Source organism: Oncorhynchus keta, chromosome 24, assembly GCF_023373465.1.
Source record: "Oncorhynchus keta strain PuntledgeMale-10-30-2019 chromosome 24, Oket_V2, whole genome shotgun sequence".
Classification (NCBI taxonomy): Eukaryota; Metazoa; Chordata; class Actinopteri; order Salmoniformes; family Salmonidae; genus Oncorhynchus; species Oncorhynchus keta.
The window spans coordinates 28,783,929-28,805,364 of NC_068444.1; the positions used below are offsets into that span (position 1 = coordinate 28,783,929).

Genomic DNA, 21,436 nt, shown 5'->3' on the forward strand with positions numbered 1-21,436 from the left:
CCCACCGCTGAGTCAATACTTTGTAGAAGCACCTTTGGCATCGATTACAGCTGTGAGTCTTTCTGGGTTAGTCTCTAAGAGCTTTCCACACCTGGATTGTGCAACATTAGCCCATTAGTCAAAACTGTAACTCGGCCACTCAGGAATATTCACTGTCTTCTTGGTAAGCAACTCCAGTGTAGCTATGGCCTTGTGTTTTAGGTTATTGTCCTGCTGAAAGGTAAATGTGTCACGTCTGCTCCCGCTCTTCCCCCTCTGGCATTTGAGAGTGCCAGGCTGCCCTGCATCACGCACTCCTATGATCCATTACGCACACCTGCCTTCCCTCGTCATGCGCATCAGGGATATTGGACTCATCTGGACTTTTTTGTCTTTGTTTTCTTTGGTGCTTATTAAATGTTTGACTCCCTGTACCTGCTTCGTCTCTCCATGTGACAAAATTAATCTCCCAGTGTGTGGTGGAAAGCAGATTGAAGCAGGTTTTCTTCTAGGATTTTGCCTGTGCTTTGCTCTATTCGGTTTCTTTTTTATCCTGAAAAACTCCTGAATCCTTAACGATTACAAGCATACACATAACATGATGCAGCCACACCTATGCTTGAAAATATGGAGAGTGGTACTCAGTAATGTGTTGTATTGGATTTGTCCCAAACATAACACTTTGTGTTCAGCACAAAAAGTCAATTGCTTTGCCACATTTGTTTTGTATTACTTTACTGCCTTGTTGCAAACAGGAGGCATGTTTTGGAATATTTTTTATTCTGTAAAGCCTTCTTTCTTTTCACTCGTCCAAATTGTAATGAATAACTTCACCATGCTCAAAGGGACATTTTCAAAAACATAATTCCACTTATTATGGAGTATTATGTGTAGGCCAGTGACAAGAAATCTCAATGTTATCAACTTTAAATGTAGCCTGTAACACAACATAATGTGGTCAGGGTGTGAGAATACTTTCTGAAGGTCACTGTATACTACTATACTATTAGTTAGTATTGGAATGAACTAAAACCGTTGTATCTACGGCTGATTGAGCTAGGTGTGGTTACCTCATACACAGTGACCAAAGCAGTGACATTTGAACTTTGAGATCGTAACTCTCCACTTTGAGATAGTCCTCACTCTCATAAAACAATAATGATAACTCTTACAGGGTGCATTATAGAACATGTCACAGCATGAGTCTGACGTCATATGAACAACACCTATTTGAGTCACGGCCAATGATATTGCAATCTTGAAGCCACACATTCCAATGGCAGGAAGGGAGAGTTAGTGTTTTGATGTTGCCATGGTTGGAAGTCTTCGTTCTCTGATAGTACTTGGATATGAATCAGACATCGGTGGCACTCAGCTCAGGACGTTAGCGCTAACATGCAAACCCACCCACCCACACACACACACACACACCCACCCACCCACCCACCCACCCACCCACCCACCCACCCACCCACACACACACACACACACACACACACACACACACACACACACACACACACACACACACACACACCACACACACACACACACACACCACACACACACACACACACACCACACACACACACACACACACACACACACACACACACACACACACACACACACACACACACACACACACTCACTCACTCCCTATGGTACTGATGCTACTGAACCTTGACTGAACTAATGGAAGGGGAAAAGCTGACCAGAGTCCTCCAGGCAACCCATCCATGGAGGACATGAGTTTAGAGACTGTTTCTTTAGAAACTGAATTTAGAAGTAGATAAAAAATAATTTGCAAGGACATAGGAGGAGATTAAGAAACACCAAATTCCATAATTTGGCACTTGTTAAGTGATGTGTCACAAGATAGGTGGGAGAGTAATTTCCCAGGAGGATGTATCACATCATAATATCTCCTACATCAGATTTATGTGTGTTGTACACACAATGGCACCAAGCAATTCAACAACAGTAGTAAACTCACTTCAAATAGAAAGGCCGCAAACACACCATCAGGAAAATGCGCTAAAATCAACATTTGGCTTCACTTTGCCCATACATAAAATGTACAAATAAAAAACAGATTGTTCTTTGAAGATTAGGGTAATGGAGGGGGAAAAACACCCATATTATGAAAACTTTGTGTTTAACAGATGCTGGATAGAGCAAGGGTGTGTGGGGCAAGGGAGTATGTGTGGGGTCAGGGTGGCCATGGGATTGTTTGGTGAGCGAAAGGAGCGTGACAGAGTGGAGAGCCTAAGGCATCATGGGTGAATGAGCAGCCAGCCAATGGCTGGCCCTGGCTGCCTACCGTTCTCCCTATGAAGTGTTCACATGCTCACTTGTCTTCATGAAGTGTGCAGTCCCTCTCATAGATTTAAATGCTTTGGATAGATTGGTGAAAGCATGGATTCCAAGGACGGTGGAAGTTGTTTGCGCACCTTTAAAGTTCAGATGGGCTACATAGAATAGTAACTGTAATCTGGACATGGACTGTAAGCTTATAACCTCTAACATGTGGATAAATACAATATTAACTCCTGCACAATTAAGTATTTCATGCAGTAAAGTTTTGTCTCAGGAACAGTATAATTTATTTATTTCAGCATCGCTTGAGAGAATGCACAGTAAGGGAACCCAATCTTTTTCAGCGATTGACAGTTACATAAAAGCTGACAGTATTTTAACAACATAAATTAATCCTAGACTAACTGAAATCTTATCAGAAACATGTTTGATCATTTTCACAGCTTTTACTTTCCTTAAAACCAGTCAAACTGATGTCATTTGGACATTTTGCACAGGAGGAATCTTGCGTTATTTCCAGGCCCCTAAATGTCCTCGCTCCGAAGGAGAAGCAGAATGAAAGAACATTTGACTGATGTCAGATTATTGATGCATTCCTTCCATCGATTTATGACATTATTCTGGTAAGCACCACTGGAGGACCTGAGCCCAAGGACCATACCTCAGGACTACCTGGCATGATGACTCCTTGCTGTCCCCAGTCCACCTGGCCATGCTGCTGCTCCAGTTTAAACTGTTCTGCCTTTGGCTATGGAATCTTGACCTGTTCATCGGATGTGCTACCTGTCCCAGACCTGCTGTTTTCAACTCTCTAGAGAAAGCAGGAGCGGTAGAGATACTCTTAATGATCGGCTATGAAAAGCCAACTGACATTTACTCCTGAGGTGCTGACTTGCTGCACCCTCAACAACTACTGTAATTATTATTATTTGACCATGCTGGTCATTTATGAACATTTGAACATCTTGGCCATGTTCTGTTATAATCTCCACCCGGCACAGCCAGAAGAGGACTGGCCACCCCTCATAGCCTGGTTCTTCTCTAGGTTTCTTCCTAGGTTTTGGCCTTTCGAGGGAGTTTTTCCTAGCCACCGTGCTTCCACACCTGCATTGCTTGCTGTCTGGGGTTTTAGGCTGGGTTTCTGTACAGCACTTTGAGATATCAGCTGATGTAAGAAGGGCTATATAAATACATTTGATTTGATTTAGGTAGTGGGCGTGGCCAATGGCTCTCCTCTTGGCCGCAGAGACTAAATCTAGCTGTTTTAAAGCTAGTTTCCTAAAATTCTACATATTTTGTCATGGGGCTAAGTGAAACATTTTAGTTTGATTGCAAATGCCATCAATTTTGTCATGAGACTGAGAGGAAAATTGCAGTTTCAAAGCTCATTTCCTGCTATTCTACATATTTTGCCATGGGGCACAGAGAATCTTATGCTATTTGAGAGACTCAAACATTGTTTTTAAATCAATGGATGCCAAATGCCATGACATTTAAAAAAAAAAAAAAAGATTTTCCCTGACCGTCTAGCTTTTATTTTATATATTATAGTAGTATACAGTGACCTTATTTTGGTTATTTTTATATTGCTCCAATATATATTTTTTACATACCTTTTTGTATATACCTGTACTACATGACCATATGACCAAAATTGTCTTTATTTTGACTATTTTAATTTTCTTTTATTAATAGTGAAGACATCAAAACTATGAAATAACACATATATAATCATGTAATAACCAATAGAGTGTTAAACAAATCAAAATACATTTTAGATTTTAGATTCTTGAGAAAAAAAAAGTTTTCTCATTTTATTCAACTGTTACAGTACCATGCACCTGCAAAAAAGATAGCTCAGATGTGCGAGTGAATTTTGAATGCTATATTTTAGATTCACTTGTTGGCTGCTTTTACTTCACTCTGTGGTCCAACTCATCACAAACAATCTCAATTGGGTTGAGGCTGGGTGATTGTGGAGGCCAGATCATCTGATGCAGCACTCCATCACTCTCCTTCTTGGTCAAATAGCCCTTTCACAGCCTGGAAGTGTGTTGGGTCATTGTCCTGTTGAACAACAACTGATAGTCCCACTCAGAGCAAACCAGATGGGATCGGGTATTGTTGCAGAATGCTGTGGTAGCCATGCTGGTAAAGTCTGCCTTGAATTCTACATAAATCACTGACAGTGTCACCAGCAAAGCAACCTCACACCTCCTCCTCCTCCATGCTTCATGTTGAGAACGACACATGCAGAGATCATCTGTTCACCTACTCTGTGTCTCACAAAAATATGGCAGTTGGAACCAAAAATCTCAAATGTGGACTCATCAGACCAAATAATTGATTTCCACCGGTCGAATGTCCATTGCTCGTGATTCTTGGCCCAAGCCTTCTTATTGGTGTCCTTTAGTAGTGGTTTCTTTGCAGCAATTAGAACATGAAGGTCTGATTCATGGAGTCTCCTCTGAACAGTTGATGTTGAGGTGTGTCTGTTACTCTGTGTTTCATCATAGCGCTTGTTGGTTTTTGCAACTGCACTTAAAGAAACTTTCTCAGTTCTTGACATTTTCCGTATTGACTGACCTTCCTGTCTTAAAGTGATGATGGACTGTCATTTCTCTTTGCTTATTTGAGCTGTTCTTGACATAATATGGACTTGGTCTTTTACCAAATAGGGCTGTCTTCTGTATACCACCCCTACCATGTCACAACTGATAGGCTCAAACTCATTAAGAAGGAAAGAAATTCCACAAATAAACTTTTAACAAGGTACACCTGTTAATTGAAATGTATTCCAAGTGACTACCTGAAGCTGGTTGAGAGAATGCCAAGCATGTGCAAAGCTGTCATCAATTTGTTTAACACTTTTTTTGTTATACATGATTCCATTAGTGTTATTTGATCGTTTTGATTTCATTGATATTACTCTACAATGTAGAAAATAGTAAAAATAAAGAAAAACCCTGGAATGTGTAGCTGTGTCTAGACTTTTGACTGGTACTGTATATATACAGTGCATTTGGAAAGTATTCAGACCCCTTGACCTTTTCCACATTTTGTTACGTTACAGCCTTATTCTAAAATATATATTTTTTTAATTCTCAAGAATCTACACAAAATACCCCCTTATGACAAACCTAAAACGGGGTTTTAGAAATGTTTGTAAATATAAATATAAATAAATATATACATTTATTTAAAAAATATGAAATACCTTATTTACATAAGTATTCAGACCCTTTGCTATAAGACTCGAAATTGAGCTCAGTTGCATCCTGTTTCCATTGATCATCCTTGAGATGTTTCTACAACTTGATTGGAGTCCACCTGTGGTGAATTCAATTGATTGGACATGATTTGGAAAGGCATACACCTGTCTATATAAGCTCCCACAGTTGACAGTGCATGTCAGAGCAAAAACCAAGCCATGAAGTCAAAGGAATTGTCTGTAGAGCTCCAAGACAGGATTGTGTTGAGGCACAGATCTGGGGAAGGGTACCAAAACATTTATGTAGCATTGAAGATCCCCAAGAACACAGTGGGCTCCATGATTCTTAAATGGAAGAAGTTTTGAACCACCAAACTCCCATCCCTCTGTGGAGATGGGAAAACCTTCCAGAAGGACAACCATCTCTACAGCACTCCACCAATTAGGCCTTTGTGGTAGAGTGGCCAGACGGAAGCCACTCCTTAGTAAAAGGCACATCACAGCAAGCTTGGAGTTTGCCAAAAAGCACCTAAAGGACTCTCAGACCATGAGAGACAAGATTCTCTGGTCTGATGAAACCAAGATTGAACACTTTGGCCAGAATGCCAAGTGTCACGTCTGGAGGAAACCTGACACCATCCCTACAGTGAAGCACGGTGGTGGCAGCATCATGTTGTGGGGATGTTTTTCAGCGGCAGGGACTGGCAGACTAGTCAGGATCGAGGGAAAGATGAACAGAGCAAAGTACAGAGAGATCCTAGATGAAAACTTGCTCCAGAGCACTCACAACCTCATACTGGGGCGAAGGTTCACATTCCAACAGGACAACAACCCTAAGCTCACAGCCAAGACAATGCAGGAGTGGCTTCGGGACAAGTCTCTGAATGTCCTTAAGTGGCCCAGCCAGAACCGGGACTTGAACCTGATTGAACATCTCTGGAGAGACCTGAAAATAGCTTTACAGTGACACTCCCCATCCAACCTGACAAAGCTTGAGAGGATGTACAGTACAGAGAAGAATGGGAGAAACTCCCCAAATGCAGCTTGATGAGGAAAAATAACTATTTATTCAATTTTAGAATAAGGCTGTAATGTAACAAAATGTGGAAAAAGTCTAGGGGTCTGAGTACTTTCTGAATGCACTGTACATGTGTGTGTGTGAGACGCAGCTAAACGCATATAGGGGAAACACTGCACTTTGAAAAGTAAACACATCATTTGACATTCTACAAGCACATGACTGATGGAGGACTGATATGAGATTGTTGTGATCATGCCAGTTCATTATTTCCCTCACCCCCAAAAAATGAATGTCCCTACACATACTATAAACCAGTTGGAGATATTTTATGATAGCAGAGATGTTAAAAACCTAGCCATAAAGTAGTATTACGGTATATGTAAAGTATGTGCCTTGTGATGAGAGATATGTTTCTCACCACAATCAGGTCTTTCCATGACACTGAATGCCAGGAAGGAGTCTAGCAGTCTGGGCTCCCTCACGGATTCTTTCTGCCCCTGTTGTTTGCAGAGCCAGGTCATTTTACTGCTCTTTTCCCTTGAGCCACAATGGAGTAAATAGAACCACTCCATTAACTTGAGTTGGAATGGAGTCATGGACTGTACTTAGAATTCTATGAATACCTCCCATTGAGTTGAGGAAAGTTGGTGATAGACTACATACAAATATGTCAGATAGTCTGTTTAAAGTTATTTCATTTAGATTTCACACATCTAAAACATCTGAAAGCCCAGCAGTTTTATTTGAAGTGAAAGCACTCAGGAATGTCTCTCAGAGGTTAACCAATTTGTAAGTCGCTCTGGATAAGAGCGTCTGCTAAATGACTTAAATGTAAAATGTAAATGTAAATGTTAACAGTCGATGCTGTCATTTTCAAAAAATGGCAAGTCATTAACAGATTAACTGATTGTTCTCTGGGTTAACAACACCACTTACCTTTCACAATGTCACAGCACCAACCAGGAGGTCACACAGGCCTGTCATAAAGCAGAACGGAGCTTACATATTGTGTAGATATTGTCCCTGATTGGTTATCTATCGTTATTAGGGCCTGAAGTATTTATTGACTACAAGGCCAAATAAGGGACAACTCTAGTTGCAGCCTATAAGTAGGGCCAGAGTGCATCCTGGTCAGGTCATGTGGTTGGAAAAAACACAGGATCTTACACCTATCATTGTAAAAAGGCTATGGATCCAAAGATTGCTTTTCTTTTCATCCAAAAAGGATGTACAAACTAATCTGTATGACAAAATATAGACTCAGGGATTTGTTTTGAAACCTGAGAGGTTGAAAATAAACCTGAGATGAAAGCTGAGACAACATGAGATTACATGGGCTTCTGTGGGTAGTTAGTTAGAAGTGATGTGGATCATCTACTACTGTACTATTACTACAGGGTATTTAAAGCTGCAATATGTCACTTTTTGGACGACCAGACCAAATTCACATAGAAATGTGTTTTATACTAGATCTGTCATTCTCATTGAAAGCAAGTCTAAGAAGTGGTAGATCTGTTTTATGTGCGCTACTTATGCTTCCTGTTCTTAAGTTTTGTTTTTGCATCTTTTACTTTTGATTTCGTACAGCAGCTTCAAACCAAAGACAGTACAGTATGAAGATTCTCCAATAGAAATCTCTGATCACACTTGTAGGCGATGTCATTTTGTCTCTCACGAGGTTGGAGTAATAACATGTTCAACTAACTATGTAAGAAAGACATTGGCTCAAATCTAGGTTGTGCCTTTAGATTTTGACACTGACTTCTCGTACCCCAAACCCGGCCTGTTCTGTTTGGTCTGTTTCGCAAGCATTTCCGGAATGTTGCTTCTCTGGGTTTAGAAACTGTGTTCAAGCAGCTGAATATACAATATATTTGGTTATGGAAAAGATATTTCACAGCGGTTTTGATTGTACAAGGATTCGCAACACCATATTTGCTTGTTTTCCCACAAACTGGAATTAAGCATTAATTATTCGAATTTTTGAATAGCCATTCTACGTACAGTACCAGTCAACAGTTTGGACACACCTACTCATTCAAGGGTTTTTGGTGTGTCCAAACTCTTGACTGGTACTGGGTATACGAAGTGCCAAACTCACTGACTGATGCAGATGCTGCTCTATTACACTACTCTATTTAGCTACTGAGTGAAATTAAATGTCATCCCCTAAAACCCTTACAAAGCATTGATAAGAGGGAAGGTTACTCATCGCAATATGTTAGTGGATTTTATCAATATGAGAGTCATTGTGAAGTCAATTCAGAGCCAGAGGTAACTTTTGCAGTCACACTGTGACATCTGCGCTTCGTCTAATAGTATAACTTTAAGCATGAAAATGTTCCCAATATATATATATATATATCTAACAAGGGGTCACACTCAAAATGTTAGAAAAATCCATCAACAACCTCATTTCTATCTCTGGCCCCTCAACCTCTATATTGACAACAATACAAGCTTCCCACTGGGCACAGACGTCAGTTCAACGTTTCCTTTTGATTTACATTTGGTTGAGTTGGATTTAGGTTCAAAGTTGGGTGCCATTTTTCCCCAAACCATTACATTACATTTTCGGGGTTGAAATGACATGAAACCATGTTGATTCAACCAGTTTTTGCTCAGTGTGTTTACTCTGAACCCCTGAGAGGAGACGAGGAGAGAAGGGCAGCAGATGGAGGGATAGATAGAAAAAGGGATATGATGGTGGGAATACAGTCCTCCTCTGTCAGTCTGTTTGTTCTGTGTGTTTGCTGCTCTACTCTGTGTAACACGTGAGATAATTCACACCGTCTCGCTGACTGTGGCCAGTCTCACTGTGGCCAGTCTGAGCAGAATAGAGTAGGAACAGCTCCAGACATCGAATTCAAAACGTTTCGGACGCTGGTGTTCCATTTTGGAATGTTAGATTAAGTTGGCCAGAAGCACAAACTGATCTGCTACCAGGCTAAGAATGTTAAATATGAATATAGAATGTGCCTTCAGAAAGTATTCACACGAGAGGTCTTCTTGGGTCCAAAAAGTTAGACAGGTTCTGAAATGGACCCAGGGCTTTCCTCCCCAGACCCTACCGAATAAATATATGTTTTAAGATGGAGACACGGTCCGAATGGACCCAAGGCTAATCAGATCAGGCCCCATATAGACAGTGTCGGGTCTCCATATAGACACGAGTGGCTCCAGGAGGAGGAAGAGCGAGACAGCAGCAACCAAGCCAACTCGTACTAGTTAGTATAACCTCTAGCTGCCAAAGCTGGGTCATTTATCATCCAATCTGGGTCGTTGAAACATATCCTTTCACTTTCAATTCCATAATTTTAATTCCATCTTCCATTGATCTTTTCGCTTGCTTGCAATGACACACACAGAACCAGAGGCTAGTGCAGTTTTGATGATTTGTGATTAGCCGACAAAAGCAACAAGCTACACGCGCCTATCTCATGAAAAGCCGCAGCAGTATAAATTAGACCATTTTCTCTCTCTTTCTACTGCAGCAGTCACATTCGGGTCCTTACTGGCAAATCCGTTCTAATTACACATACCCAAGACCTGTGACAATCAAATCAGATCCGACCCAGATCCAAGGGTCAACTACAGAATTTCTGTCAGAGGTATAATTCTGTTTTTAGACCTTTTTTAAAATATAGTTTTTAAACTAATTCATTAAAAATGAAAAGCTGAAATGTTTTGAGTCAATAGGTATTCAACCCCTTTATTATGGGAAGCCTAGTTCCCATAAGTTCAGGAGTAAGAATTTGCTTAACAAGTCACATAATAAGTTGCATGGAATCACTCTGTGTGCAATAATAGTGTTTAACATTATTTTTGAATGACTACCTCATCTCTGTACCCCACACATACAATTATCTGTACAGTCCCTCAGAATTTCAAACACAGATTAAACCCCAAAGACCACGTAGGTTTTCCAAGGCTTCACAAAGAAGGGCACCTATTGATAGATTCGTTTTTTAAAAAGCAGATGTTGAATATCCCTTTGAAGTTATTGTTGTTAATTAAGTTATTATTTACACTTTGGATGGTGTATCAAAACACCCAGTCACTACAAAGATACAGGCGTCGTTCCTAGCTCAGTTACAGAAGAGGAAGAAACTACTCAGCTATTCCTTATATTAAGCAAACCAGACTGGACGATTTTCTTATTTTTTTATTTACGGATTGCCAGGGGCACACTCCGACATAATTTACAAACAAAGCATGTGTTTTTATTTTTTTTTATTTTTTTAATTTGACCCATTTTTCATGGTGTCCAGTTGTTAGTAGCTACTATCTTGTCTCATCGCTACAATTCCCGTACGGACTCGGGAGAGACGAAGGTTGAAAGTCATGCGTCCTCCGATACACAACGGAAGAAGCACTGCTTCTTAACACAGCATGCATCCAACCCTGAAGCCAGTCACACCAATGTGTCAGAGGAAGCAGTGCACCTGACAACGTTGGTTAGCGCACACTGCGCCCAGCCCGACACAGGAGTCGCTGGTGCGTGATGAGACAAGTATATCCCTACCGGCCAAACCCTCCCTAACCTGGAGAACGCTAGGCCAATTGTGCATCGCCCCATGGACCTCCCGGTCGTGGCCAGTTACGACAGAGCCTGGGCGCGAACCCAGAGTCTCTGGGGGCACAGCTGGCGCTGCAGTACAGCGCCCTTAACCACTGCGCCACCCAGAGGCCACAAAGCATGTGTTTTTAGTGAGTCCGACAGATCAGATGAAGTAGGAATGTTCTCTTGATAAGTGTGTGAATTGGACCATTTTCCTGTCTTGCTAAGTATTCGAAATGTAACAGGTTATGTTGGATGTCCGGGAAAATGTATAGAGTAAAAGGTATATTATTTTCTTTAGGAATGTAGTGGAGTAAAAGTAAAAGTTGTCAAACATATCAATTGTAAAGTAAAGTACAGATACCCCGAAAAAACAAATGAAGTTGTACTTAAAGCTATTTTTGCTTAATTACTTTACACCACTGATAAGAAGCTACTTAATGGATCATAAAAACATAGACCTGGGAGAATAGGTCACCTCAATAATGGGTGGTGAGTCACCACAGAGAGAAGGAATAACAACCTGTATATAGTACTAATGATAGTTTCATTACAATGTGTGAGTGTGTGTGTGTGTGTGTGTGTGTGTGTGTGTGTGTGTGTGTGTGTGTGTGTGTGTGTGTGTGTGTGTGTGTGTGTGTGTGTGTGTGTGTGTGTGTGTGAACTTACCTAATTCTCTGGAGACAGGGGACACGGAAGCAGTCTCGCCTATCTTTGACACAGCGTCAAAGTACGCCTTCCCAGCAAGAGTCATCGCTGTGAGGAGACAAACAATATTATCATATGAATGGATCTCACCAACACCTACATGATACCCTATTCAGACCCTTGTGCTAGCCATGCCTGTGTCTGAAACCACAGTGTAAAAGTTAACTTGTTAGTGTATCATGTGAGACATCTAATTCACTTATGTCAAAATATTGGGATGATAAATCACATTTTGTTCATGCTGTATAACCCTTGTTTATAACAACATTTGTCATAAGATGCTTGACAGTAATCCGGCCTAGATCCCCAAAAAGCCAGCAGCAACACAGTGGCAAATGGCAAGGAAAAACTCCCTAGAAGGAAGAAACCTTGAGAGGAACCAGACTCAGACCCATCCTCCTCTGGCTGTACTGGGTAGAAAACATTAACATGTTCTTACCGGCTACAGATTTCTCATAGTTCTTCCCCAGATTGACCAGGTTCCTCAGACCTGGGTTGAACTGCTCCATCACATTCTGTAAGCGAGAGAGGGGTGACGGGGGGGGGGGTCAAAGAGAGAGAGAGGAGAGAGAATGAACTACAGCTGGGAGAACACAGATGAGAAAAACAAACTACAGAACAATCAAAGACCTGTTTATTCTTGGCCAGGGACTGAGTGTGACTATTCTTGAAATTGCTTGTTTAAACAACACTATTTTTATACCAATGTCAAGTGGGAAAACATACTTTGTATTAACAATGGCCAATTCTCTTGTGGATTATATACACAGAAACCAATAATAAGCCAATACATAAACTACATACATGATTGTCTTAATGTCATCATAAATAAAGGTTGCAATGTTTGTGTTAATTCTATAAATAACACCAAGCTGAAATAAAACGTTTTAATCATTAACATGATCCTTCACACTTTACAGCTATGTGCGACACAAAGTCCGACACAAAGTATTTGCAGCAGCAGGCTAGGGTGAACCAAACCCAATCCCCGTCCTATTCAAATGGCCCACAATAAAATGCTGTTCAGGACTGGAGTCCCTGTTTAAATTCCCCAGGCACACCCTCAACAAAACAATGAACTGCCAGGTATGTGTTAGGCCTGCTTGCACCCAGCCAGAGAGAGAGAGAGAAAGGGGGGGGAGAAAACAGAGAGAAACAGGTTTATCGTCACTCTTCTCTTCAGCTGAAACTGTGGCAGGTCCTAAACTGTATGTATAATTTATTAAACTGACACTTTCGACTTCACCTGCCGGAGTATTGGACAGGTGGGGCTGTTGTGGCATGAGCTGTTGCCTTATGTGCACCATATTGCCTTATAATTGATGAACTAACAAGATGATTGGTCAAATTTGAAGTTGACAAATTACAAATCTATTGTTTTTTTTTCTTTCAGTTGAGAGGCAAAGGTACTTTGTAGGCTACTTCACTGCGTTTTGCGTTCAACAAATCACGGGCACAGTTTACACGTGCGCTAATGGTAAACACTGTGCAAATGTATGGCCATATTATGGAATGGGTATATGTATCTCCTATAATAACTGTGAGCCCTAATCTGAAGCTAATTGGAGCTTACTGCTATTGCCAAAGGCGACGATGGACAATGGCCAAATGGAAACCCTGTTATTATGTAGCCACGGTCATGGTGGAGAAATGGGGAGCTATGATGACGAGGGGAAAAAAGCCGGCTTACCTTGTATGTACTTTCGGTCAGTTTATTCACATCGTCATGATCCAGAGACATGTTGGCAGTCATTTCTCAGTCTCTGCAAGATGGAACAAAAAAAACTAAACCAAAGCCAATCACTCGAAGTCTATATAATTCCTTTCAAATCCAAGGGTGGGCTGTTTAGTTGTTCCAGGAGTAGTTTACAATTGAGAGCAGAAGCGCAACTATGCACCAGTGGCCAAACAAACCGGCATCAACCGCTGCGCTGCCTGAACCGAGACTGTCAAACTTCACCGTGTGTGTGTCGGAGGGGCGGGAGTCAGAAAAAGGTAGGATCCGTGACGTCACGGTTTTAGTCAAGCACTTTCGGTGCTGTGCTTTCAGGTGGATCAACTCGGTATTGGCAACAGGGGTTGGGTGCTCAGTCACTCCCTATGGCTCACTCTCCCGGGGCGGTTCTGTTATCGCATTCGGAAGCATTTAAATGACAATAGGCTTACTTTAAAATCAGGGTGAACCACCCCGGGTTTAGCTGCTTCTGCAAAAGCAAATGGGGATCCAAATAAATAAACAAACAATATTTTAAAATCAATTAACTCCCCCATTAGTCTCATGTAAACATCCCTACAGAAAAAACACGATTTCACATCTGGAAAATCACATGATTTCAAGTCAAATTTCACATGTGAAATCATGTGAAAACTTGTTTTTGGAACACTTGACATATGGTCACGTGAAATTCATGTGGTTCTTCCATAATGGATCTTCTCAGCTCAATTATGCTGTGGTTCATTCCTGTTGTTATCAAATCAAAATCAAATCAAAGTTTATTGGTTGAATAGACATATTTGCAGATGCAGTGAAATATTATTACAGCGCAGTAATAATACCTCGAAAACAATACAAAAGTAAAAAGAAAGAAATGACAAAATATCAGAACAAGCCATGTCAGAGTCCAGAATATACAGTTGAAGTCGGAAGTTTACATACACCTTAGCCAAATACATTTAACTCGGTTTTTCACAATTCCCGACATGTAATCCAGGTACAAATTCCCTGTCTTAGGTCAGTTAGGATCACCACTTTATATTAGGAATGTGAAATGTTAGAATAATAGTAGAAAGAATGATTTATTTCAGCTTTTATTTCTTTCATCACATTCCCAGTGAGCCAGAAGTTTACATACACCCAATTAGTATTCGGTAGCATTGCCTTTCAATTGTTTAACTTGGGTCAAATGTTTCGGGTAGCCTTCCACAAGCATCCCACAATAAGTTGGGAGAATTTTGGCCCATTCCTCCTGACAGAGCTGGTGTGACTGAGTCAAGTTTGTAGGTCTTGCTTTTAAAATTCTGCCCACAAATTTTCTATAGGATTGAGGTCAGGGCTTTGATGGCCAAATTTTTTTTCTTGCCCATTCACCCTCTAAATGGCAGACACACAATCCATGTCTCAATTGTCTCAACGCTTAACATCATTCTTTAACCTGTTTCCTCCCCTCATATACACTGATTGAAGTCGATTTAGAGATGTTCCTAATGTTTTGTACACTCAGTGAATAATGGTGTGTATAGACACTATGGACAATATATTAATTGAAAAGGTGTGTTCAGCAGTAGTGATATAGAAGTACTGGGTGGTAACCGGCTAGTAAAAGTGACTAAGGTTCAGGGCAGGGTATTGGGCGGAGGCCGACTAGTGGTGACTGTTTAACAGTCTGATGGCCTGGAGATAGAAGCTGTTCATCCGTCTCTCGGTCCCAGCTTTGATGCACCCATACGGTCTCCTCCTTCTAGATCAGGGATGGGAAACTCCAGTCTTCGGGGGCCTGATTGGTGCCACACTTCCCTAGCAAACACAGCGAATTACTCAAATTGCGTTCTAAAGTGAAGATCATGATTAGGTGATTAGGTAATTATTGGAGTCAGGTGTGTTAGCTCGGGCTGGGGCAAAACTGTGACACCAATCAGGCCCCAGAGGACTGGAATTGCCCACCCCTGTTCGAGATGGTAGCGGGGTGAAAAGGCCATTGCTCTGGTGGCTGAGGTCCTTGATGATCTCCTAGGTCTTTCTGTGACTCCGGGTGCAGTAGATTTGTATTTGTATTTATTAAGGATCCCCATTAGCTGCTGCAAAGGTAGCAGCTACTCTTTCTGGGGTCCAGCAACATTAAGGCAGTCATACATATTTTTAAATATTACATTACATACCGTAACACTTCTCACAACAAATTAAGTGTGCTCTACTATCACATATCTACAATACAAAATCCATGTGTACGTGAGTGTAGAATGAGTGTCTTATGTGTATGTGTGTCTGTGCCTGTGTGTGTCTCTTCACAGTCCCGCTGTTCCATAAGGTCTATTCTTATCAGTTTTTTATCTTATTCTACTGCTGCTATGAAATAGAGTGCGCCTCCCTTAGTCTGTTCCTGACTTGGGGACTGTGAAGACACCTCTGGTGGCATGTCTTGTGGGGTATGTATGGGTGTCAGAGCTGTGTGCTAGAGGTTCAAACAGACACCTCGGTGCATTCAGCATGTCAACACTTCTTACAAAAACAAGTAGTGATGAAGTCAATCTCTCCTCCACTTTGAGCAATGACAAATGTACATGTATATTATTAATGTTAGCTCTCCGTGTAAATTTAAGAGCCAGCCTGCTGCTCTGTTCTGAGCCAATTGTAGTTTTCCGAGGTCCCTCTTTGTGGCACCTGACCACACGACTGAATGTTAGTCTAGGTGCGACAAAACTATGGACTGTAGGACCTGCCTTGCTGATAGTGTTGATAAAAAGGCAGAGCGGGATTTTATTATGGACAGACTTGTCCCAATCTTAGCTACTGTTGTCTCAAAATGTTTTGGCCATGACAGTTTACAATCCAGGGTTACTCCAAGCAGTTTAGTCTCCTCAATTTACTCAATTTCCACATTATTTATTACAATATTTAGTTGAGGTTTAGGGTTTAGTGAGTGATTTGTCCCAAATACAATGCTTTTAGTTTATTTTAATTTTATTTAGGACAAACTAATTCCTTGCCACCCATTCTGAAACTAACTGCAGCTCTTTGTTAAGTGTTGCAGTGATTTCACTCACTGTAGTAGCTGATGTGTATAGTGTTGAGTTATCATTACTCAAAGCCAGTGGCATGTCATTAGTAAAGATTGAAACAATTAAGGGGCTTAGACAGCTGCCCTGGGGAATTCCTGATTCTACCTGGATTATGTTGGAGAGGCATCCATTACAGAACACCCTCTGTGTTTTGTTAGACAGGTAACTCTTTATCCACAATTTAGCAGGGTAAAGCCATTACACCTTTTTCCATCAGCAGACAATGATCGATAATGTCAAAAGCAGAACTGAAGTCTAACAAAACAGCTCCCACAATCTTTTTATCATCAATTTCTCTCAGCCAATGATCAGTCATTTGTGTAAGTGCCGTGCTTGTTGAATATCCTTCCCTACAAATGTGCTGAAAGTCTGTTGTCAATTTGTTTACAGTAAAAAAGCATTGTATCTCGTCAAACACAATTTTTTCCAAAAGTTTACTAATGGTTGGTAACAGGCTGATTGGTTGGCTATTTGAGCCAGTAAAGGGGGCTTTACTATTCTTTGATAGCGGAATTACTTTTTGCTTCCCTCCAGGCCTGAGGGCACACACCTTCTAAATCAAATCAAATCAAATCAAATGTATTTATATAGCCCTTCGTACATCAGCTGATATATCAAAGTGCTGTACAGAAACCCAGCCTAAACCTTCTAGTAGGTTTAGATTGAAGATATGGCAAATACAAGTGGCAATATCGTCTGCTACTATGCTCAGTCATTTTCCATCTAAGTTGTCAGAGCCCGGTGGCTTGTCATTGTTGATAGACAAAAAAATAATAATCTCTTCCACGCTCACTTTACGGGAATCAAAATTACAATGCCTGTCTTTCAAAATTTCAGTTATACTTGGATGTGTAGTGTCAGCATTTGTTGCTGGCATGTCATGCCTATGTTTGCTAACCTTGCCAATTAAAAAAACATCAAAGTAATTGGCAATATCCGTGGGTTTCGTGATGAATGAGCCATCTGATTCAATAAATGTTGGAGCTGAGTTAGCATTTTTGCCCCAATCACATGTGTGATTTAATGAAAGTTGGATTTTTATGTAATTTTTCAAAAATTTGCCGCGCTGCATTTTCCCTGTTTTTTGACCAAGTGGGACGCGACTGTCCTGCCTATCCGTAAGAAGTTAAGGTGCTCCAAAGTTTTTTAGTATCACTCTTTATATAAATTATCTTTGTTTCATAGTACAGTTTCTTCTTCTTTTTATTCAGTTTAGTCACATGATTTCTCAATTTGCAGCACATTTGCCAATCGGTCGTGCAGCCAGACTTATTTGCTCTTTCTTTTGCCTCATCCCTCTCAATCTGTAACGCAGTGAGTTTAATAATAATAATGAACATGGAATGATACAAAAGAAGAGAAGCGTCTGACATGGAAGCATAAACAATGCTACCTGACGACTAATGACAGAAGAGTACTATATGAAGGGTGAGTAATCAAGGGAGTAATGAAGTCCAGGTGTGACTGATGATGAGATGCAGATGTGCGTAATGGGTGTTGCAAGGTGTGAGTAAAGATGGCTTGCCAGGACTGGTGGTTAGTAAACCGGCGACGCCGAGCGGGGGAGTGGGAGTAGACTTGACACAACTATTCCATTTTTCAATTCCTCATCAAACCTTGGTTTTTACAGTCATTTTATTTATTTCATTTTTTATATTTTTATCCACTTTTTTCTCCCCAATTTCCGGATTATAATCTTGTCGTCTCATCGCTGCAACTCGGGAGGGGGGAAGGTCAAGTCATGTGTCCTCCGAAACATGATCCGCCAAACCGCGCTTCTTAACACCTGCCCACTTAACCCGGAAGCCAGCCGCACCAATGTGTCGGAGGAAACACAGTTCAACTGACGACCAGAGTCAGCCTGCAGGTGCCCGGCCCACCACAAGGAGTCGGTAGAGTGCGATGAGCCAAGTAATTCCCCCCCGGCCAAACTCTCCCCTAACCCGGATGATGCTGGGCCAATTGTGCGCCGCCCTATGGGACTCCCGATCACGGACGATAATGTAGTTACAGTCATTTTCTTAATGGGTGCATGCTTATTGGTAACTGGAATAAGCAATTTCATAAATGTGTCAAGTGCAGCATCTGGTTGCTCCTCATTACACACCACAGACCAGCAAATATGCTTTACATCTTCAACATAGGAATCCCTACAAAACTTATTGTATGAACTCTTATACACTATAATAGGCCCAGACTTTGGAACTTTGGTTTTCCTAGATATGGCTACTATATTGTGATCACTACATCCAATGGATTTGGATACTGCTTTAATGCACATTTCTTCATCATTTGTAAAGATGTGATCAATACATGTTTATTATTTCATTTTTGTGTTAATTTCAACTACCCTGGTAGGTTGACAGATAACCTGACCCAGGTTTCAAGCACTGTTTAAAGCTTTTTCTTGAGTGGGCAGCTTGATGAAAGCCAGTCAATTTTGAAATCACCCAGAAAATATACCTCTCTGTTGATATCACATACATTATCAAGCATTTCACACATGTTTTCCAGATACTGACTGTTAGCACTTGGTGGTCTATAGCAGCTTCTCACAAGAATGGGCTTTTGGTGAGGCAGATTAACCTGTAGACATATTATTTTAACAATATTTAACATGAGATCCTCTCTAAGCTTTACAGGAATATGGTTTTGACTATAAACAGCAACACCTCCACAATTGGCATTTCTGTATTTTCTGTAGATGTTATAACCATGTATTGCTACCACTGTATCATCAAAGGTATTATCTAAGTAAGTTTCAGAGCTTGCCAGAATATTAATGTCATGTGTTACAATATGGTAATGTGGCTATTTTTAGCACTTTTCTATGATGCTTGATTGTTTTCATTGCTTTACTGGGAAGCTTAGCAGAAGTAGACATGCTCATGTTACTTATGTTTGTGCAAATTGAGCTGCACACAGTGGACTTCCTACTGAAGCCCACCGCCTCAGTGCTAACAGTATAACACTTGTTCAAAGGCACATGATTACAATAGCTGTAGGATCAGCAGAGGTATTCAGGGCAGTTACAGGGACATACATTAGGTTACTTACATTGTGTCTACCAATGGGATAATGTACATTTGCTGAAGCATTATGACAACTCAGCAACACAATGGTAGGGATTGTCTGAGCTGGGATTGGGTGATTGGTTAAGTCATTGTCTCAGCGTAGTCTTATAATGCTGTGAAAAGAACCAGGAACCCAAATGATTTGGGATGATCCCATTCTCCGTATAAAATAAGCTTTGTTTCCAGAAGATATCAAAATTGTCAATAAATGTTACACCCACAGAGCTGCAATAGTTCAGTTATGGAGGGCTAGAAGCCTGCTGAAATGTTCAATGCCACGGTTTAGGGAGGGCACAAGGCCAGATATTATGGGGTGTTTGTTGGTGTCAAGCAAAGACCCAGTCAGTTCTTTAAAATCCATCTTCAGCTGTTCTGCCTGCCCTTCATAATTTCATTGAATCCCACATGAACTATGATATACTCAATTTCCTGATGCAGGGTTAAATGTTTTGGAGCAGCTTATTGATGTCCTGTACTCGTGCTCCTGGGTATCACAACATTTTTGCTCCAGGGACTGAGACATTTCTCAACCCTTGAACTGCCCAATACAACAGCCGGAGAAGGGGATGGAGAAATCTGTAATGTCCTGGAAGGCAGGCAGTGTTCTCCCTGTAATATGTTGGTCTGACCGCACCAGCCTCTGGAGAGCCCTGTGTTTGCGGACGGTGCAATTGCCATACTAGGCGGCGATACAGCCTGACAGGATGCTCTCAATGATGCATCTGTAGAAGTTCCTGAGGGTCTTAGTTTCTTCAACCTCCTGAGGTTGAAGAGGCGCTGCTGCATCTTCTTCACCACACTGTCTGTGGGACCATTTCATGTCATCAGTGAATGTACGCTGAGGAACTTGAAGCTTTAGACCCTCTCCCCTGTGGCCCCGTCAATGTGGATAGGGGCATGCTCTCTCTGCTGTCTCATGTAGTCCACTATCAGCTCCTTCGTTTTGTTGATGTTGAGGGAGAGTTTTTTTTTCCTGGCACCACTCTGCCAGGGCCCTCACCTCCTTGTCATTGTCTTGTCATTGTTTGCAATCAGGCCTACCACTGTTGTGTCATCAGCAAACTTAATGATTGAGTTGGAGGCGTGTGTGGCCACGCAGTCATGGGTGAACACTGAGTACAGGAGGGGGCTGAGCACATACCCCTAACGTGCCCCAGAGTTGAGGATCAGCGTGATGGAGGTGTTGTTGCCTACCTTCACCACTGGGGGCGGCCTCTCAGGAAGTCCAGGACCCAGTTGCACAGGGAGAGGTTCAGACCCAGGGCCCTGAGCTTATTGATGAGCTTGGAGGGTACTATGGTGTTGAAGGCTGAGCTGTAGTCAATGAACAGCATTCTTACATAGGTATTTCTCTTGTCCAGGTGGGATAGGGCAGTGTGCAGTGCTTTGGCAATTACGTCGTCCGTGGATCTGTTGGGGCGGTTTGCGAATTATAGTGGGTCTAGGTTTTCGGGTAAGGTGGGGGTGATATGTTCCTAAACTAGCCTCTCAAAGCACTTAATGATGACATAAGTGAGTGCTACGGGGTGATGGTCATTTAGTTCAGTTACCTTCGCTTTCTTGGGTAGAGGAATAATGGTGAACAGCTTGAAGCAAGTGGGGACAACAGACTGGGATATGGAGAGATTGAATATGTCAGCAAATATTTGTGTTCGTCATTCATATTAATCTGCAAACATTTCTCTCCACTTTATGGCAAAATTAGGATAATTGCAGCAAACTTGCTTTAAAACGGCAACATTTTCTTTCCTCCCCATGGCAAAATATGTAGAGTTGCAGCAAATTCA

The 21,436-nt window shown here is 41.4% G+C and overlaps 1 protein-coding gene across 3 annotated transcripts in view; it reads right to left on the bottom strand.

The window, feature by feature from the left end:
• The window catches only part of LOC118402942 (brain-specific angiogenesis inhibitor 1-associated protein 2-like protein 1), a 52,703-nt gene extending 38,931 nt beyond the window's left edge, over nucleotides 1-13,772 (bottom strand). For all 3 annotated transcript variants that reach the window (XM_035801325.2, XM_052478061.1, XM_052478060.1), the window contains exons 1-3: nucleotides 13,490-13,772; nucleotides 12,239-12,314; nucleotides 11,761-11,847 (exon numbers count right to left, since the gene is read on the bottom strand). In XM_035801325.2, the coding sequence (XP_035657218.2) occupies nucleotides 11,761-11,847; nucleotides 12,239-12,314; nucleotides 13,490-13,552 (226 nt within the window). In that variant the 5' untranslated portion in view covers nucleotides 13,553-13,772. The remainder of the gene's footprint in view (nucleotides 1-11,760; nucleotides 11,848-12,238; nucleotides 12,315-13,489) is intronic.
• Between the last annotated feature and the right edge of the window lie 7,664 nt (nucleotides 13,773-21,436).